At 41.4% G+C, this 17,266-nt stretch overlaps 1 protein-coding gene across 3 annotated transcripts in view; it reads left to right on the forward strand.

The window, feature by feature from the left end:
* Positions 1–17,266, forward strand: part of LOC137151793 (OX-2 membrane glycoprotein-like) — a 91,666-nt gene that overhangs the window by 39,280 nt on the left and 35,120 nt on the right. The window contains exon 5 of one of the 3 annotated variants that reach the window (XM_067546239.1): positions 13,561–13,894. The exons of the other annotated variants lie outside the window; for them this stretch is intronic. Within the exon in view, the coding sequence (XP_067402340.1) occupies positions 13,561–13,586 (26 nt within the window). The 3' untranslated portion in view covers positions 13,587–13,894. Of the gene's footprint in view, positions 1–13,560; positions 13,895–17,266 lie in introns of those variants that run through there. 3 annotated transcript variants of the gene reach the window in all.

Raw genomic sequence — 17,266 nt, forward strand, 5'->3', positions numbered from 1 at the left:
TCATGATGATCCTATCGGATGCTACCTCTCTTCCTAATGCATTGACTGTATTATTCATCATTTCATGTTCTAACAATGCTGAAAAAAGGCCAAATAAAGCTATTTTGAAAAATAAAGGCTCTATGTATTTGTACTGTGAGTAGCCGCCACATCACTTTATACTGTGATCCCATTTGCTCCATCTGAGCAAACAGAATCAAATCAAGCAGGTTGATACCTGGCTGAGAGAGACACATCAGGCTGCTGCAGGAAGCTGGATTATTGACTCAGTAGGTGGCACTTTTCCTAAAGTTAGAAATGACCCAAAGCATGGTAATTTAGGGTATCACTGTGTATGTTTTGGTCGAATTGTAAAACTATGGTTATCTTTACAGCCATAATGGCTACTGACTTAATCTCTTTTTAAATTAAAGTTTAGATTCTGGCACCCACCACATAAAGGTACTGGTACACCAAGCTGTTGCAAGCTGACCCGATTCAACTCTTAGTTCACAAGGATAGAAGGCAGTTTTGGGAGAGGGAAAAATACAATTCCAAGAAGATGCTTCTGTGATGGTGAAAATTCAGTTACGGGGTGAAATACTGCCATTTTTCCCTTTAAAAAAGCTACGTGGAGATGGTGGGATTTTATCTTAGGTTCCATCTGAAAACATTAATGATTGGGGGAAATTGTTTCCTTGTCCAAGCCCTTTGCTGACAGAGTATGGAGAGAAGGACTCCTGGAGAATTCTGAGTTTGCAGCACATCCACCCACCTGCTGACCTTTAAAAACAAAACAAAACAAAAACAAAAACCAACCCACAGCTGTTAATGTTTTCTGCAAAAGGTCCCTGTGATGCTGACAGCTAGTTAGCTCAGGGCATGATTTCAAATGTTTGTGGGTAACAAAGGAATGTAAATAGGTTAGCAGACACAAGCCCTTTCACTTGTGTTGCTAAAAATCAAGAATTGATGCTAATTGTATTTACTTACATTCTGTTAGTTTGGTTACACTGGTATACATTTAACTTATACTTGCTAAATCCTTTTCATGTCTTGTAATTCTGTATTACCTTTACATTATGTATGCAATTTTACTTAATTGCCATTAGACCAAAAGGCCTGTATCTAGATTTAGAAGAAGTTTACCAAAAGAATAATGTCATTGTCTTAGTCTGTCTGAAACTCGTTGACTTACAGTGTAAACTACCTATAGACTATCCTATTACATTGAACAGCAGTCACTAAATGCATTATCTTTGAATGGCCTGGAGAACTATGGGCTTGACAGAACTACCATTAAGTGGATACATAATTAGTTAAACAACTGCAAACAAGACGTAACTGTTAATGGAATCTTGTCAGATTGGAAGGAGGTCTCGAGTCGGATCCACAGGGATCTGTTCTTTGTCTAATGTTATTTAACATCTTTAGTAATGACCTGGATGTAGGAATAGAGGGCATACTGATAAAATTTGCAGATGACAATGAACTGGGGGGTGGGGAGGGGGGTTGCTAACACTTTGGAGCTGAAATTCAGAGGGAACTTGATAAATTGGAGAATGGGATTATGGACAACAAAATGAAATTCAACAAAGATAAATATATGGTGCTACACTTAGGGAAGAAAAACCAAATGCACAAATACAGAATGGGGGGAAAACTGGCTTGACAGCAGCAATACTGAAAAGGATCTGTGAGCTGTGCTTGGATCACAACCTCAACATGAGCCATCAATGCAATGCTGTTGCAAAAAAAAGCAAATGCAATTTCAGGTTGCATTAACAGAGGCATAACATGCAAGTCACGGGAGGTGATAGCACTGCTCTACTCAGTGCTGGTTAGGCCTCAACTGGAGTACAGTGTCCTGTTTTGGTCATCAATGTATAGAAAGGATGTTAAGAAATTGGAAAGAATCCAAAGGTGAATGACAGAGCTGATCAAAGGGATAGAATGCAAGCCATACGAGCAAAGGCTGGAGGACCCTGGTATGTTTAGTTTGGAAAAGAGGAGATTAAGTGGGGGACACTATATCAGTGTTCAAATACTTGAAAGGCTGCCATAAAAAAGATGGAGAAAAGTTGTTCTCTCTTGCCACAGAGGGCAGGACAAGAGGCAGTGGGTTCAAACTACAGCATAGCAGATGTAGATTAAATCTCATGAAAAACTTGCTAGCTGTAAGAACAGTAGAACAATGGAACATACTGCCTCGGGAGGTTGTGGAAGCTCCTTCACTGGAGGTTTTCAAAAAGAGGCTGGATAGCCATCTGTCTTAGGTGGTCTAGCCCCAAAAAATCCCGCATCTTGGCAGTATCTTAGACTAGATGATCTTTGCAGTCCCTTCTAACCCTATGATTCCATGCAGTTAATTGAGTGTTGTGTTTTTTCTTTCTCTTGTCTTCTGTTATTACTGTTTTCTCAATATCTCTTCTCTAGCTCAGAATAGCAGAGGGTGATAGGATTAGGACTGAAGTGCATTTGGCAGAGCCGTGTGGGGCTCAGGACCAGAGCAAAATATATACTATGATAAGTTGCACTGGCAGAGGAGGGTAGGAATGAAACAGCAAGAGGTGCTGCTGATTGGGAACTGAAGAGCAATAGCAAGCACAAGTGACCTGGGAGAAGTTTGCTTGATACTCTTCTTCCTTATACCTGACTTTATACAAACATAACCAAGCACAGCACTCCTGTGACCACCCCACCCCATGTGCTTCCCCAGTCTCCCTTAAGAAACTGCTCTACCCCCTCCTTTCTGAGTGACAGTAGATTTATTGCCCAGAAGCATTAGATCAGTCTGTTAATTCTCTTTTTCCCGCAGTGGCTTATTTCAGTTACAGTAAATGTACTGTTAAGTGGCATTGGTATCTGCCCACAGATATTTCCCCTCTCTGTTCTTCAATCTTTGTGACTGACACCTATTCAATTACTCTGAGGTTTGAGAACTCACTTCCGTTTCAGTGGCATCATAAAGGCAGGAAGGTGAGGTCAGTGCTGGAGATAACAATTTCCATTTCCACATATGGCACTGGTGATTAAAGAGAGGGTTATCAGAGAAACCTCAGCAGCAGGCAAGAGCAAAGCTAAATTTGGGGGGGGGAGCCATGACAGCAGCTCAAAACAAAGACTCGCTTTTCTTTTTGTGAATGTTCTGCTTTCACATTGTTGCCAAATGTTCACCCCCTCATGAGGCTCAGATCAGCATCTCTTTCATTTTCCGAGAAAGAACAAGTCTGAACGTACCACTATCCCTCCTCTTCGCCCCTGCATAACCACACGATACCCAAATGACCTTTTCCCCATCTCCTTGACACTCTCCCTTCACCCGTCATCACCTTCCCTTGTCTGGACATCCCACACTACTGCCATGATGCTTTGCTCCTCTGACTGAGCCCTCACTCCCCTTCACCTATCCACTGAAATCCAGTCAGCGCTGGAGTGGGACACAGCAGACATTCTTCATCAGCTCCACTGTACAATAAGACATAGGCGAGTACATGAGAACGGCGAGAACTACAACAGGGTTTGTTTTTTTAAGACGGCCAGACCTTAATTGCTTACGTTGGAATTTAGCCAGGACAGCAGGGTTAGTACAGTTAGTCTTGTAAAAAATGTCATGGGGTCTTTAGTGATCACGAGCAGTCAGTTGCTTGGTTTTACACTTCACCAGAAAAATAGTGAAAAAAGAAGAGGTGGGGAAGCCTACATCCAGTTTCCGGGGTTGGCAACAACAGGATAGAGTCTGGTCATAGCCTCAGTCATCTTGAATTTCCTTCAAAAGCTAGGATTGGGTTTCCTGGCCAGAACAATGTAGGTGGGGACAGCAGGAGCTGTGAATGCTGCAAGAGGTAACATGTCATCCTTGAGATAAGAGGGAGGCAACAGAATGTTTCATATTACATTCGTGCCAACAGTGGATTTGGAAAACATTTAGAACAGGCCTTCTCTCATTCTTTTTCAGAATTTGGACCACATCTTAGTAGAGGGAGTGTCTCCTGGACACATCACTCTGTTATTTAGGGTTGTGTGACAGCTCCCAGTCTCGATAGCATGGACCACCTCTCCTCCTATTCATGTTCACATCATATTCCTGGAGTGAACGTGACACTGGCTTGCACTTGAAAGTAAACTAGGGAAGTAGTTAACATGTTTCAGCTGTCTCTGTAAAGGGTGTCTGTCCTTTTAGGGAAAAAAAATTAATCACATTGTCTCTTTGTGGTTTTCATTTCACCTCGTCCCTTTCCAGCTGTTCTGTTCCTCTCTCCCCTGCTCGTGCTGCCCTGTCACCTCATCCCTTTCTCCTCCTCTTCCTGCACATGTTTTCCTATTTCCTGTTCCTCTGTCCTTGCACATAATTTCCCTGAGCTTGGTACTCTTGGTCACGTGAACATACTGCTTTGTTCCTTTTGCCTGGCACATTCTCCTTCTGATGGTGCCTGGGAAGTCTTGGTGGCTCCATTCTCTGAAGGCATCTTCTCTCTCCAACAGTCACTAGTAGGGGCACCTAGGCTGGTGGCTCCTCCTTGTTTCCAGATGCTTTTTCAGAGCACACGGTTCTGCTTTAGAACAAATTGCCTGGATTCTCGCTGAAGGAGCTGGGAAGAAGTACAGAGCCACCACCTTGCTCTACTGAGCACCAGCAAGTGTACTGCAGACTACAGTTTAGCTTAGAGTTGGGGATGGGTGGTCAGCCAAAATTCTGGAGCCTTAAAGTTTAGCCAGAAATGTTGTGCTCCTTCCCTGGGATGCACTACTATCACCAGCTGCTCCTGGCTCCTTCCCTTAAGCTACGTGACCCTCTAGCCAAGGCCTCCTGGAATCTCACAGGCATGAGAGAGGCAATCATGCTTACATGGCAAACTGGTTTTGTACTGTGGTCAATTGATCACCAGGAAAAAAGGAAGGATGATGTCACCAAGCTCATTTGACCCCAGTTGAAATGTGACCTCTTGAAGGATTTGCTTGAGGTTTTCAAATAGATGGGGCCACTGAGAAATATTTGATGGTCTGCCTTATTCATAAGTGGCCCAGGCTCATTGGGAAGCTAGAAAACAGAAGCACATTCATAAAACAAGTTGTGATGTCAGCCTTCAGTGCTATGCTGCTGCAGAGGAAGACAATGCTGTCAGTGAGGGATGTAAGAAGGACTGGACTTGTAGACGGTGGTGGGGAAAGTGTTTAAAATATTTTCTAGGTGATAAGAAAGCACAAAATGGGGCCTGCATCACAGTGGAAGGTAAACATGTTTTATTCATAGAGTTCACGGATTCTATAAAGACTTACATATATGCTTAACTGTTTGCATCTAAATATTCCCATTGAATTCAATGGGTACAGGCTCATAGTCTGTCTTGTGCAATGTGCCAAAAGAATGTCTGCCGTGCATGTACACACACAACTGTAAGGGGCTAGTATTTCATTCTCTGCTTTAGCATCCAAGGGCTCAGTTTTCGTAATGGGCAATTACATTCTGCCTCTTAACATTCTCTGTGCCACTTGAACAGGAAATGAATTCTCCTTTCCTGCTTGCCCTGCGGTGTTGCTGTGCACCATTATACACTTGTCTGCAGTGCATACCCAAAGGTAGCTACACTCAAATGTAGTAGGAGAGGAAGAGACTCCAGTTTGTTATCACACCAACAAAACCTTAGTTAAAAGTCAGTTAAGGTGGCTAAAGAGCGAGAACATACCTGGGGTGTTTTTGCCCCGCATGTTTATAGTCCAGTCCACCTTTAAAGTGGATTCATCTGAGGATTATCCCTCACAGAAGAGTTTATTCAAACAATAAAGAAGGCAATGGGGCAGTCTGGGCGTGAGGTGTGTGAGGTGCCCCAATACTGAAATGCAGATTTGCCTTGTCTCCTTTTTGCTGTCTCAGGAACCTTGTGGAATGGTTCACGACTGTGAGTGCCAATCTCAAGGCAAACTGCCAAGAAACAGAGCAGATTAGATTTCACCATCCAAGTGTGAACTTCTAAAGCACTATAAGAGTTTAACCATGGAATCACAGACAGACCCCTGGGACATTCCTGTCTATCTTGCCATCTAGGCAAGCTGGTCTTAGTGATAGATGGTTGTTATACACCCAAGATCACAAAATATTCAGGTTGCACCCAGTCCCAAGAGACCAGTCACTTACTCCAGGTCAATTTGTACCTCAGATCTCACACCAAAGATAATACTTGTAGCCAGTCCCATAGTAAACTATCTAAGGATTTATTAACTAAGAAAAGAAATGAGAGAGTTATTGTAAGGATAAAGCAGGCAAAGGTACACACACAAATGAGTTACTGTCTATGGTTTCAAAAGGTGACAGATTTGTAGTAATCTGTCAGCTCTGAATGTCTTTTAGGGCTAACCCAGGAGACCCCGGGGATCTCTGCTTCTGTTTCATAGCTCCAGCTCTCTGAGAGTCCAAACAGCAAAAGATAAATTATTTTTATTTCCTTCTTCCACAATTCAAGTTGAGGGGAGAAGCCCTTCTGCACATAGCCTCTTCATGAGTGTGAGGGGGCAGTTAACAAAGTCATTGTATTGTAATGTCCCCCAAAAGCCCATGTAGTTTTGATGAGCAAGAGACAATCCCTCCTGACTGGGTTCACAGTTTCAGAGCAAACATTTTTTACAGCCACAAAGCAAAAACTTAAATATTACCTTACAGCATGTGATAAATATATTGTAAATGAGATTAATGCATGCAGCAATTTACAAGTTATTTATAAAGTCTAAACACTAAATACATTGTTATAAGTCCAATACCCATCTTAACCATATTAGCGCACAGGTGAAACTGACTGGTTTCCAGCAATGAAGCTTTGGCAAGAGCTGGCATTTGGTCTGCCAGTGTCACGCCTTGTTTACTACTTATATGTAAATTGAGGTAACCACAAATTCCTTTGTTTAAGACAGAACTGCTTAACCACACCTGCCTAATCGGGACTACGAGGGTTTGAACATGTGCTACCAACTCATACAGGGGAGATTCATAACTTTACATATAATGTTGCTACATGCACCATAATATTATTGACCAGTGAGTTACTCGTTTTTCAAATGGTACCTCACAAGGCATATGTTGTACAGAGAGTATTATAATAGCATGTAGGGTGTGAATATAGGTGTGCATTCAGTCACAAGCGCATAGTCCCAATTTTTAGAGTACAAGGGACTTTATGCATGTTCCCCAAGCAGGATAATGTTGAGGGTTAGTTAGTACAGTTCATGAACATTGCAAATGGCAGCCATGTTGTAACTGGGTAAGAGGATAATAGTGTTGTAAGCAGGTCCCTGGCACTGGCTGAATTTATAATGTAGCTATGACCATTGGCCCTGTTTTCACTATGGGCAAAGTGTTGAAAAGCCCCTGAGGGTATGTCTGCACATCTAGCGGTGGCCTTTGGCAGCGAGCTTCCCAGACTGGGTCAGCAGACCATGGCTCACGCTCCAGCATTAAACATAGCTCTGTAGACAGTGCTTTTAAGTTGAAACTCAGGCTCTGAAGTCTTCCCCTCCCCCCTCATATCCTTCAGAGCACAAGCTCCAGCCTGAGACGCAACATCCACCCAGCTATGGTTTTTTTTGCACCGTAGTGTGAGCTCAGGTCTGTCAAGCCAGGCTCTGTGGCGCACTGCAGCAGACTGTGTAGATGTACCCTACGCATTTTAAGATTTTAAAACATTTTCTAAAGTGACTTAGGAGCTGAAGCGTTATTGGGATGTAAAACAATAACCATGTTTAACATGGCTGGGAATCAACTATGTTAAAAGGTTTCCCCCCCACACAGACACCCCTTTTTAGCTTGAGTGGGGGGGGAGGGGAACATATCCATGTTGAGAAACCATACTTCAGTCTTGTTATTTATACCAGCATTAACACAATTCCCTAGCATGATTGCAACATTGGATAATGGGAGGGTTGTCCCCAAAGGGAAGTAAAAAGGGGTTATAACAGGAGTGGGCTATATCTCTATATATCACTTGTGCCTCTTTGCGGTGTACACAGGGATGAAACTTCACTAACTAGCCCAAACGAGCCCTTTGCTGGAAGGCATCTGTCACTAATTATCTATCTACCTGGAGTGACAAACACCGAAGGTGAGCTCCTCACCCCCCCCCCCCCCACTCTGGCCTTGTACATCATATAAGAGGCCCAGCGCAGCATAAAGTGGCTCTAAAAGCCCTGGCTCTAGCTGAGCGAGAACTCCTCTACCACCAGAATTAGTGAAGGCAGCCATAAAGCTGCAAGTCCTGGCATAGGGGTTGTCTGGGGATGTGAGGATCGTCTTGGAGGCAGGTGACAGCATGCAGCCCCGTAGGGTGATAAGGCAGCCCGAGGAGGATGCTGTAACTTAGTCAGGCTCCCCAAGGGTTATTTAAACTATGCTAGAGGTTGCACAGCAAACTAGAAGTAGGAGCGTGCAAAGACTCAAAACCACTATAGTCCCCACTGCCCTGTAATGCAAGTTCTGTGCTTGCCATTTGTAGCATGGAAGCTCTCCCTGAGTTTCTCCTGCTTTGCATTTTGTGTTGCTCATTACACCTATGCAAAGCTGACGGAAAATGCTACCATTCAGCCATGGTGGTGGCATGTACCTCCTTTGTGCTCACTGTGCACAGGTGTTCATGATCACACAAGGTGTACAAAGAATCAGTAAGCACTGAATCTTGTATAAAAGTGGGCGTGGGTGCCTCTGGAGCAGTGTCCCGATGTCATTTGCTGTAAAGCTTGAATGTTTCAACTGACCTCAGCTGTGACAGCTCATCAGCGAGGTGCACTCTTATAGATTGACGCCTTCTGACACATCTCTGTTGATGTTGGCAAAACAAATTGGGGTATGAAATGTTAAACTGGTATTAAACCTAAAAGGGGGTTTTGCTCACAATGGAGAAAATGGCTCCTAAAAGTCAGCCTAGGGAATTCTAGTCTGTTTTGTTATTACAGTCTTTATTTTTAGAATGTTAGCTGTCATGGGAAAAATTCTCTCAGCACTTGTAAAATAATGAATATGTCTTTGTTAACTAAAATAGGACATTTTTCTCACTGGCAGTGCAGTGTGGCGTCAGGGGGTGATATGTTAGTTGATTCAATAGCATGTCTCGTTGCAATTGTACATGGCTTCCTATATTGCAGCATAATTATTTAAATTAAAAAAAAACTACCAGGGGCTATTAACAATTGATTAAAAATGCAACTGATGGTCAAAATAAAAAAAGAGTTAGCAATGTTGGTTTCACTGGTTTGTCGTTTAGCACCAGCATATTATACATCTATGCCTTTTTTTCTAGTGCAAATACTCTATCTTTTGCTTCTGCCAATCTATTAACTGTAAGGAATCTAGAGATAAAAGGATTATAGAGGGCATGATCATGGGGATTGCTGCCCCCAGCAGCTAGACCACACTACAATATCTGTTCCACTGAAGGAAACACAAATGGCGTTGGGATTTAAGAAATGTTTAATCCCATGTCACAGTGAAATGAATTGAAACTATTATTGTTCAGTGATGCTCTCTTTGATTATAGCTGCAGGGTAATGAAGCTTCATTGACTTCACAGCGCTCCAATTTATACCATACAAGGATTTGGTCTCAAATATGTATCTCATCCATTTAACCTGGACTACCTATTATCTTCTTGTGGGCTGGAATTTCTTATCTCTGTGTTGACTGAAAGCACAATAGATCAGTTTAGGAAATGCAAAAGGAGATATTTTTTGTCATGCCCAACTGATACATTTGCACAAATTCTAGGTCTGGATTTTGTAGCTGTCTTTTTATCATTTTAAAGTGAGGCAATTGACACTGAGGCTGTTAACAAGTGATGTATATTTCTCATATCTGACCTAACCCTGACTCCTCAGCTCTTTCTCCTTATGATGGAAGTAAAGAGAGACTTCCTTTATTATCTTGGCTGCCTTTGTTTGTTCATGTAATGGTCATATAATGCACAATTGTTACAACAGTTTTGAACATAAAAATTGCATAGCAGATTTTTTGTCAGACTACCTACCCCTTGAGCCATTGTTTATATGTGCTGTGACTTTGTTTGAATTAGAGGGACCACTTATAATATTAACATCAATATTTCAAAATTACAATAATTTATATGGTATATGCCATGTCAGGCACCATTAGAATTTGCTAAGTGTGATTATATTGTTTATGTGTATGTGTCGTATTTGTATTGTAAGTTATGGATATGTTTGATATATCTGTATTTCAACTTGTGGTGTGTTTCTGGGTGACACCCCAGACTGGATGGCCGCAGCAGTAATCCTGCTTAATGGCCCATTAAGGGAACTCAAAGGGACAATGAACCCAGGAAAAGAACCCAAGGGCTACACTTTCTGAGTCATCCGGACTTGCCCAGGTGACCCAGAACTCCATCTTGTTTTTGTGAATAAAAGGCAGCTGCTCCATCCCATGTTTTCTTCATTCCTGCTTCCTACCTCTGGATCAACTCACCAGCAACTGACGCTCTGAAACAAAGGACTGAGATCCATCCAGTCCTGGACATACACCAGAGGGACTGTAGAAGCCTGCAAACTCCACAGTTCTACTGAGAATCTGATATATATGGACTTTGTATGTATCTGATTGCTTTGACCAATTTAACATCTCTCTTATTATTTGTTTCTTTCCTTTTATAATAAATCTTTAGTTTCAGTTCCTAAAGGACTGGCTGGCAGCGTGGTATTTTGGGTAGGATCCAAACTTATATTGATCTAGTAACATGGCTGACCCTTTGGGGATCAGGAGAACATTTTGGTAAAGGGAATAGAGTTTTAAATAACCGATCTCTTTACTGGACCTAGTGGCTGACTGGGAGCCCGAGACTGAAATGCAGTGAAGGGGGCTGTGTATATTTTGTTTTAGCTTCTTGATAACCAGTGTGGGGAATCAGAAGCATTGTTTGTGACTGGTGGGGGAGTCTAACTTCAGTGTTATCCACCAGTTCTGGGGGAATCTGCTCTCCTTTTGCAGCCTGCCCTTTTCTACCCTAGGAATGGACAAGTCACATGCTAAACTATGAGATCTGAGATTTTCATCTCTTCCTCTGCTGCCAGACTATTTAGTTGAGGTTTGCAAAGCCGTCTAGGAGTCTTAGATGTCTATCTTCCATTAAAATTAGTGCAAGATGTGTCAAATCCGCTCGGTACCTTTGCAAATGTTAACCTTTAAAACGGTTCATCAGATAAATGGAATAACAAGTACAGAATCAGGTAAGCAGTAAAGGTTAGCCTTTCTAGGAGGCATAGTTCTTGGCTTTCAGCAAAGTGCTGCTGCAGCTGTATCCTTATTTTCAACGGCTTGTGAAGGCAATATTTAACTTTGGAATATCTCATATGGTGGAAGGAGAGCCACTAAAACAAAAGCAGGATTGTTGATCTAGCACATTTCCAGACGGCTGATATTCAGTGGTTAGATAACATAAAATAGAAATGTCACTGACATGCTCTGGTCATTTTAGGCCTGCTGCCAGTTAGCAGGGTTGCTAATTGTCCATAAATGTATACAAAGTTTTTTTTTTTCTTTTTTAAATGAGGAAAATCATCTTGTCACAGAGGCAGTAACTGTAGGCCACAAGAAATGTTCAACATTTGTGTCATATGAGGCACCATCTATTGGCTGTGTATACCTTTTAGAGAGCTGAAATTGGAGATATAGCTACACCATCTAGCTTTTTTCCATTTACTGAATTGGAAAAAGAAACACAAGATTGTTTGGATTGTTTTGTAAGCTGCCTGTTACATTATTTATCATTAAACCACTGATATCAGACCCTGTGATGATATAAAACTGTTGTGTAATGTTTTATTTTACCTTTTATTTTGTGGTCAAAAGATTACCAGTTTAAAAGTGGGTGTCTTTTTAAAAACAAAAACAAATCCACAAATCTTGGCATATTTTTGTTCCAGTTTGGCAACTCTGTTAGCTAACAGCTGTGAAGAGATTAAATTAAGGATGGGTAAATCCCAGTCTGAAATTAGTCTGGGTGTTTGAGTTCACCAATTTGTAACCAGTCACTTAAATCATTGGCATTTTTTCTCAAAATAAGCCATTCCTTTTAAAAAAAAAACAAGTGTTTTTCTAGCTTAATGGAAGATTGCTCTATGTTCTGACAATAGAATAAAAGGTCAGAAGCTAAGATGACAGATATATGTGTTGGATACCATGTGTATACTGTATTCTTATTCATGAGAATGTTTCTCCCCCTCTCTGCTCCTTTCCCGCCCTCCTCCACTTGCTTTCCGTACTTGTTTTCCTCAAGAAGAGGAGGAAATAGAAAAGATAGGGAGGGGAATTTTGTGGGAGTTAGAACGGCAGAGGTCTTGGCACAGAAACAGAATCCAAGGGCCAGAGTGAAAGAAAATGCAGCTTTTAGAAAACAGGCACCACAAATAGACAGAAGGGAACTAGAGATGCCTATGTCCATGGAGATGGGCCTGTGAGACTAAGTCATCCATTGTATTGAGATCAAAGAACACTTTCTCCTTTCTCATTTTCACCAGCAGAAAGAAGATGAAGAATAGGGTATCTGTTCTATGGACAAAGCACAATAAGGATTGAAGATAGTCTAAGATACCATAGGAACACTTTTACTGTAGAACACTGTAGCAATTTTAATAAAGATTGAGAAAATCCCACCTCTATGCCTAATTGTTAAAACAAGTTAGAGAGCCCTTTGGAATCTGTGGATTAAAGAGACAAGGTGGATGGGGTAATAACTTTTATTGGATCAACTTCTGTTGGTGAGACAAGCTTTCAGGCTTACATGGAGCTTTTTTTCAGGTCATTAACTCATATTGTTACAGCTCTGTGAAAGATACTTTTTCTGTTCACAATCCTCATCCCAGCTGGCTCTTGCATCCTGAGCGAACAGCTGGTATTTCCCATAGGTGCTATGGGATATTCTGAAAGGTTTTTTATATGAAAATGTACATAAAATCTCTAGCTCACAAAAGAATTAGCATCACTTTGTCTAGAACTAAGCCGGAGCTAGCCCCCAATCTGAACACCCTTGAACTTTGAAGAAGTCTACATCAAGACTCAAATTTTGTGGCTTAGGCGGGTGTGTGTGTGTGTGAATATAAAATAAGCCAGTGAGAAGCAAGCACTGTATCCAAGCATGGGGGGAAAATGTGCGCAATGTTTATGGGAGCTAATACTGATCCAACTGGCTCTGAGCATACTGAAGTATTCTGGGTTCTCTTTTTGGCATATGGATAAGAACATGATGTTGTTGTTCCAGGTGAATCAGGGACTAAGCCAGGAGTGCATATAAAAAAAGACATACAATATTTGTCTTCTTTGTGGTGTGACTATTTTGCAAACCTAAGAATAGTGCAGTTCTAGCTTGTTGCTTTTTCAAGCTTCTTTCATTGGTTTTATCATTGTTTTGGTGCTGTCATAAGGATGCCTGATGCTTCTTGGGTCCCACTAAAAATGGAGATGATGAAATACCGTGACAGAAGTTCTCACGTTTTTTTTGTTTGTTTGTTTGTTTTTCCCAGTCTGACTGGAAGCAGAAATATTGTATCAGAAATTGTACTAGGAAGCCTAATTTTTTTTTTTTACTCTGGCAGGTTCAGATCAGCATCTGGATGCTTAACTTCCAAGACATTTCTGGGTACTGAATACCCAAAACCAACCTCTTGAGGATCACCAACCACTCATTATCATGTTATGGGAATTGTTTCCATGTAATTCTCACATGGTTAATGTAGTTGCATCTGTTGTATAAAATGTCTCTTTTTCTCTATTATGCAGTGTTAATGTACATTGGAATATGGAATTAACGTGCAAGCCATAGAATCATGGATGGTTGCAATATAAACACAAATAAGAAATTATTTCAGTACATCAAAAGAAGAAAACCTGTGAGGGAATCTGTGGTGTTGGCAAGACTACTAGAGCAAATAATGGCGCAATAAAGGAAAATAAGGTTATTGCAGAGATGCTAAATGATGTCTTTGTATCACTCTTAGATTACCTACTCCTTTTTGGGTGATACAGATTAAGATACTGTTAGAGCTTGAGAGCAGGTTAGACAAACACCTGTCAGGGATGGTCTAGCTAATGCTTAGTCCTGCCTTGAGTGCAGGGGACTGGACTAGAAGACCTCTGAAGGCCCCTTCCAGTCTTAAAATTCTATGTCAAAAGATGTTGAAAGAAAGTTGTTCTTTAATGTGTCACGTATTATCTGAGCCAGATGATGTGCATGAAAGAATTCTGAAAGAATTCACGACAGAAGTAGGTGAGTTGCTGACAAAAATATGCATTTTCTCAGTAAAATCAATTACTGCATGAGAAAATGGCAAAAGTTGTTTCTATCTTTATAAAATGAGTTGGGATGATCCTCCTGGGTATTACTGACAAATGAACTTTAATTTCATACCTGGTAATATAGTAGAAATGATAATTAAATAGAACTGTAAAACACCTAATACAGGATCGGATAGGGATAAAGAACAAAAACACAACTCTAACCTATTAGAATTCTTTAATCATAGCAATAGAATTGGGGGGAGGGGGGAGAGAGAGAACATGGTTGACAACTTATGTGGCCTTTCAAAACGCCTTTGACAAAGTCCCCTACAAGGAATACAAGCTATTAAGGAAATTTGGTAGCGATGGGGTAAGAAAGGGCAGAAATGGATCAAAAACTGTCGAAGAGGTAGGAAAATGAAGAGTAGGAATGAGTGATACATTTTCAAGATGGCAAAAGGTTATCAGTGGGTACCCCAATGTTCTATACTACAACCAGTGTGGTTTTACATGTTTATTAATTATCTGAATAATATCTTCGTGAACTTCATCATATCACAATTTTGGGGGTTTTTTTAATGAAAAAGCAAACTATTTCTCATCTGCACCTGACCCATTTACTGTGTGTATATATATATATATATAACATGTTGAAGTCTAATTGACAGGCCCCTTTCAGGATATACATGTACAACACTGGCACACAGCATTGTCTTCCAAGAACAAAGGAACTGACATTACTGCTGATAAAAGGTCTCTCTTATTCTCACCACTGCCCCATCCCTCAGCTGCTCATCCCAGATATAGTATGAATTTCAGCTTGTAGATGATCCAACTTCAAAGGTACTACCACTCTCATAATTACAGAGGGAGAGAGCGCTATAAACAAGAGGAGGGAGACAAGGAGGTGCTTGTACAGAATGATGAGATGTGGGCAACCTCCCGCAGTTTGGCCAGATATCCTGCAGGGGTGGGTAACATGCAGACCTTGCGTCTTCTCCCTCTTTGGCATATGTGTGTGTGTTTAGTTTAGTGTGACAAACAAGCAAAGAATACCCTCCAAAACCATTGCCAAAATACATAACTTGGTGAAACATTTCCAGTTGTTTTTAAGCCAGGAATCCTGTTTTCCTCGGTCCGCTAACCCTGAGGGAAATACTCCAGGCAACCATTTATCCTTTTAGTCATTACCCCAAAAAAGCCTATGAGAAAGTTTACACTGTTCTTGCTCCATGCTCTGTCTCATTCCTTTCCAAACTCTCAAACAGAAAGAGGTCAGACATTAGACCACAACCTCAGCTACTCCCAGTGAGCAAGTGTTTTGATCTGGTGACCCAGACAACTCCATTGAAGAAAAGGGTGGAACTGCTTCATGCTGTATGTGTTAGAGCACCACTGTGAACTGTTTTCCTTTATGGTGTGATTTAATTTCCTGAAGACAGGACTTTGGGGTGGGCACAGGGGAGCTCTCCTTATTGTGTGGCTCACTCCCTGTCAGGCCCGGGTGTGTGTGAGGATCACCAGGAAGGAACAATAACATCAGGTTGGGATTTTAGATCAGAAAACGTGATGAGTGAAAAAGAGGACACGTGTGTTGGTGAGGGTTAGAAGGGAGTGTATGGAACCGTGTTGGGTAAGGGCAGCGAGATGTGCATAGAAGGATTTTGATAGCTGGGGTCGAAGGGGAAAAAAAGGGTCCCCACTCCTTTATATTTCGATGCTTCTGTCTTTTTTTTCCCCTTTATCTCACTTTATTTTCTGTTTATTTCTTTAGTTCCCCAAACTAGTCTTCTCCCCCTCTCTTTTCAGTGCCTTGGTTTCCCATTCTTATCTCCTTGCTCACTTCATATATTTACTCTCTTTTCACACACTCTGTCTGTCCTTTGTCTTTCCACTTTCCTCAGCCCCTGTATCCTATCACAATCCACAGGGGGCTGCAGTGGAAACGGGCAGATGCTAGCTAGGTTGGTCCCAGGTCCCTGCATATATAACGGCAGTACAGCACTGCCATGGGAGTAGTCACCATTCACAGAGATGTCTGGGTTCTGACCTCCATGTGGATGTGATTCTCTATGGAAGCGCTTTATAGTAGTGAGGGAGGCGTCATACAGGACATGTCATCAGGGGACAAGCCTGGTGTGATGCAATGGATCTTGAGGTGCATATGTGCTTGGATGACCAGCAGATCCATCAGGGGAGGTTTATATAAATTGGGTAAAAATATTGTTTTTTGTGAAACCAGCAGGGATGTGTCCAAAAAGCGATGAAAGCATTTTTTAGGGAGACCTACCCTAAATGTGATCAAATAATGGCTACAGAGGAAACTATTGAAGAATGTGTCATCAGTGACATTTCAGTAGTAAGTCTTATCTGAGTGACTCATTCTGTCACCAAGAAAAACAGGGTAGCTCTTAGTAGATACCAACTGTGGAAAAAGTAATTAAAAGACCAGGGAAATTTCTTGTTTGTTATAAAATATACAGATGAGTTTTCAGCTTAATATCTGTTTTTTTTTCCTGCTGAGACAGCTCTGATTTTCCAGTGTGTTTTTGATGCGATATGATATATGTAGATACAGATATCTTTTGCTATTAAAGATACAGATTCAACTGATGTGAGATTAGCAGAGGAAAGTTCTCTGAGAAAATTTACTTGCACTTTGATCTAAACACGTATTTTCTCTTTTAAAAAAATAAAATTAAAAAGCCATGTTAGAAAAAGATCAGTTAATTCTCATAAAGATGTGGTGATAGTGAAGTTTTTCCTGAAGATACAGCATCAACTGCCAAATTCTCTTCTCAGTGCAACTCTACTGAAATCAGTGGGATTGCTGTGGTAGAGAATTTAGCCTGTAGTTTGTGTGATAGGGTATACCACCTCTCTTGCCCTTGAGGAGGATGTGGGGCCCGAAAATTGGCCCTGGAGCTGGAAGTAAAGCCAAAACACCTTCAGTTTTGTCAGATCTGGAACCAGGTCAGTTTAAGTGGCCTGGGGTATATGCAACTGGGACTCATTATCCAATGA

Source organism: Emydura macquarii, unplaced genomic scaffold (assembly GCF_026122565.2).
Source record: "Emydura macquarii macquarii isolate MOO-44397 ecotype Brisbane River unplaced genomic scaffold, CSIRO-AGI_Emac_v2 contig_1119, whole genome shotgun sequence".
NCBI classification, from domain to species: domain Eukaryota; kingdom Metazoa; phylum Chordata; order Testudines; family Chelidae; genus Emydura; species Emydura macquarii.